This window comes from Ipomoea triloba, chromosome 8 (assembly GCF_003576645.1).
Source record: "Ipomoea triloba cultivar NCNSP0323 chromosome 8, ASM357664v1".
Classification (NCBI taxonomy): Eukaryota; Viridiplantae; Streptophyta; class Magnoliopsida; order Solanales; family Convolvulaceae; genus Ipomoea; species Ipomoea triloba.
In genome coordinates, this window is record NC_044923.1 from 6,560,690 (window position 1) to 6,563,996 (window position 3,307).

Sequence of the window (3,307 nt, forward strand, 5' to 3'; positions counted from 1 at the left end):
TGCAAGGTGGATCCATTCACAATTTACCTTTTAAAACTTAACAATTTGTATACTACGAACACACAATGTTAACATATATGTAATTGATTACTCTTTTTTTTTTCTTGTATTCACGAGTTTCTTTCAAATATTGTAGTCAACTCCAATACTAATACACAATTTAATATTTTTAAAATTTAATACAGATGTTATGTGTTTTGACTTACAAACACCATTTCCAAGTTCACAATTCTAATACTAAAAATACACAATTCAATACTAAATTACCTTAGTTTATTTTTTTTATTTTTTGGAAAAAAATACAATTGTCATAATTATTTTAGTTAAATATAGCTGACTTTAACATTGTTACCTAAATTTTTAAAATCTAATTACCTTATTTGTTTTTGGAAAGAATACAATTGTCATAATTACCTTAGTTAAATATAGATTACTTTAACATTGTTACTCATAATGTCGTCATAATTCAACGATCACCGTCCACCTGTCGTTTCTCTTTACCTTTTCCAGCATTGCATGGCTTTGCATGTCGCCATGCTACTACCACTTTTAACAACTCAAATCACATACCCAATCCTATATATACACGCTTCGTCTCACACCAAATTCTACCGCTACAATTCTCCACTTTTTTTTCTCTCTTCAAAAAAATTTCAATTAAATCTCTCGCCCTCCAGAAATGAACAAGTTTTTAGTTTTTCTGGGTTTGATGTTTTTAGTTATAAGTCCGATTCTTGTTTCTGCCGACGATGATTGCAGCGATTCTAATTTGGATGATCGGAATAAGACGGAAGCGTTGAAATTTAAGTTGGTTGCGGTGGGGTCCATTCTCGTGGCCGGAGCTTTGGGCGTTTCTTTGCCGTTCATCGGAAAAGTGGTCCCGGCGTTACGGCCGGAGAGCAATTTGTTCTTTTTTATCAAGGCGTTTGCGGCCGGCGTGATTTTGTCCACCGCTTTTATCCATGTTTTGCCGGACGCTTTCGAGTCGCTTACCAGCCCCTGCCTGCCGGAGAAGCCGTGGGGGAGTTTTCCGTTCGCCGGCCTGGTGGCGATGCTCGCCGCCATCGGAACCATGATGGTGGACTTGGTGGCGACGAGTTGTTACCGGAAAGCCCACTCCGATCACAAGCCCAAACCCATTGACGACGACGAGAAGTTGGCCGAGCATCATGGCCACGTCCATGTTCATACGCATGCCACTCACGGCCATGCTCACGGCGCCGTGCCGTCTCCGGTTGTGGTTTCCGGCGAGCCCGATTTAACTCGGCGGCGCGTTATCTCACAGGTATTAAGGGACAAGGGTTATTAAAGTAAAATCCAGCTTAATTAGCTCGGATTAAGGGGTATTAAAGTAAAATCCAGCTTAATAAGCTCGGATTACTAAGGGGTATTAAAGTAAAATCCAAATATTAATTAAATGGTTAATTATTACTAGAAGTGGCAAATTCACTATAAATGCGGTAAATGTAGGGACTAGGGTCACTAACTTAGAAAGTACGCTATTAATAACTTGGTTGACAATTTTTTCAACTCAATGACTGCCTAGTAAACGTACGTTTTTAGTTTCATAAAATATACTTTTAATTTTAATTTAATGGTATAAAAATTACTTATAAAAGTAATAAAAATCTATATACTGTTGATATTGCAGACACGTGACACTTAAATTTTACTTTGTTATTATTATAATATTTGTTATAATTTCTACTTTTTAAAAAATAATTTACTTTTAATTTACAGGTTCTGGAATTGGGGATTGTGGTTCATTCCGTAATTATTGGGGTTTCTTTGGGGGCATCTGTGTCTCCCAGTACAATTAAACCTCTTGTTGTGGCGTTGACTTTTCACCAGTTTTTTGAAGGCATGGGACTCGGAGGCTGCATTGCCGAGGTATACAACACAACCCCAATTACGGAGTAACATTTATGACAAACAAAAATACATTTTGAAAATTTTTTGTCCGACCACAAGGTATCTAAGAGGCTCTAACAATAAGAAACACCTTTAAATCCATATCATATTCAGGTCATTCGCATCCAGTCGACCCAATTAATGGGTCAAATTAAACTCCTGACCTTTTTTAAGATATGAGAGTGCACAACCACTCACACCAACCAAGTTAATGACCACACTCCAGTTGACAAAGTATTTAAAAGGATGTAAATCATCAAAACACAGTGGCTCAACATGCTGGTAGGCATAAGAGATTTGCTTACTTTGAGCATAATTCACCTACTGTTACGATTGAGTTTTGAATCTTGATCTTTACTTACTAAATCAGTGAGTTACGCATGTGCAGGTCGCATTTTATATATTACCAAAACTCCTGGATTGTGTTTTTGCAGGCTCGATTTGAAGCTCGAGCAACAACTTTAATGGCGATATTCTTCTCCCTCACAACTCCGATTGGGATCGCGATTGGGTTCGGGATCTCAAATATGTACAATGAGAACAGTCCCAGAGCCCTAATTGTGGAGGGCATTTTCAATTCTGCATCTGCGGGTATACTAATATATATGGCTCTGGTAGACCTAATCGCTGCAGATTTCATGAGTGCAAGAATGCAACGCAGTTCCCAGTTGCAGATCGGAGCTAACATTTCACTTTTATTGGGTGCGGGGTTGATGTCGCTCTTGGCAATTTGGGCATAGTTATTATAGCTACACAAAAGTAGGATTTTTTTTTAATGTGTCTTTTGAGGCTCGAGAAATCAATATAATTGCTACTTTAGTTAGTGGCCATGTATTTTCTTTAATTTTGGAGAGGTATATTGTTCTAATGTTTTCTTTCAACTGCACTTTTAAGTGCAGTAAATACTAGTATTGGTTGTAATAGCTTACCCCAAGGGCATCAATGGAAAGTGCATATTAAATCAAGGTGATAAGTTGTAGGTCGGTAGGAAATTTTTAATTATGAAATATTCTTAAAATTCCTTTTTAAGTGTCAATTTTTTTTATTTTAGGTTAAATATAGGAGTGTGTGATTCCGCAAAGTTGAATTTTTGTATTTATACTAATGCAAATGCAAACACATATCCAACTCAAATCATTTTTCAATATGGAATAAATGCTACGGAGTAATTAAGGAGGTGTAAATTATTATTTAAAAAAAAAAAAGTGGAGTAAAATTTTGTTTTATGTTGTTTGGTTGGATGGAAAACATTTTTCATAGGAAAAGCAATTCCTTAAAGTTGAGGAAAACAAATTTTTAGCAAAATGGTGATATTTTGTTTTCCACGTGTCATGGAAAGTAAAGACTACATGGTTGGACAATTATATCCTCATAAAAATTTCTTAATTATATAGGC

The 3,307-nt window shown here is 36.2% G+C and overlaps 1 protein-coding gene across 1 annotated transcript; it reads left to right on the forward strand.

Annotated features, from left to right (window-relative positions):
- The first annotated feature begins 616 nt into the window (after positions 1-616).
- Positions 617-2,876, forward strand: LOC116026660 (zinc transporter 8-like). Its single transcript, XM_031268011.1, has 3 exons — positions 617-1,285; positions 1,741-1,890; positions 2,346-2,876. The coding sequence occupies exons 1-3, from the start codon at positions 680-682 to the stop codon at positions 2,649-2,651; spliced, it is 1,062 nt and encodes a 353-aa protein (XP_031123871.1). The 5' UTR covers positions 617-679; the 3' UTR covers positions 2,652-2,876.
- Positions 2,877-3,307: the final 431 nt, after the last annotated feature.

What these genes read in the sequence shown, in the direction of transcription:
- LOC116026660 (XM_031268011.1), top strand. Translation starts at nt 680, where the DNA reads ATGAACAAGTTTTTAGTTTTTCTGGGTTTGATGTTTTTAGTTATAAGT. An exon ending in GGCGGCGCGTTATCTCACAG is followed by an intron (nt 1,286 to 1,740) that starts GTATTAAGGGAC and finishes TTTAATTTACAG; the next exon opens with GTTCTGGAATTGGGGATTGT. An exon ending in TCGGAGGCTGCATTGCCGAG is followed by an intron (nt 1,891 to 2,345) that starts GTATACAACACA and finishes GTGTTTTTGCAG; the next exon opens with GCTCGATTTGAAGCTCGAGC.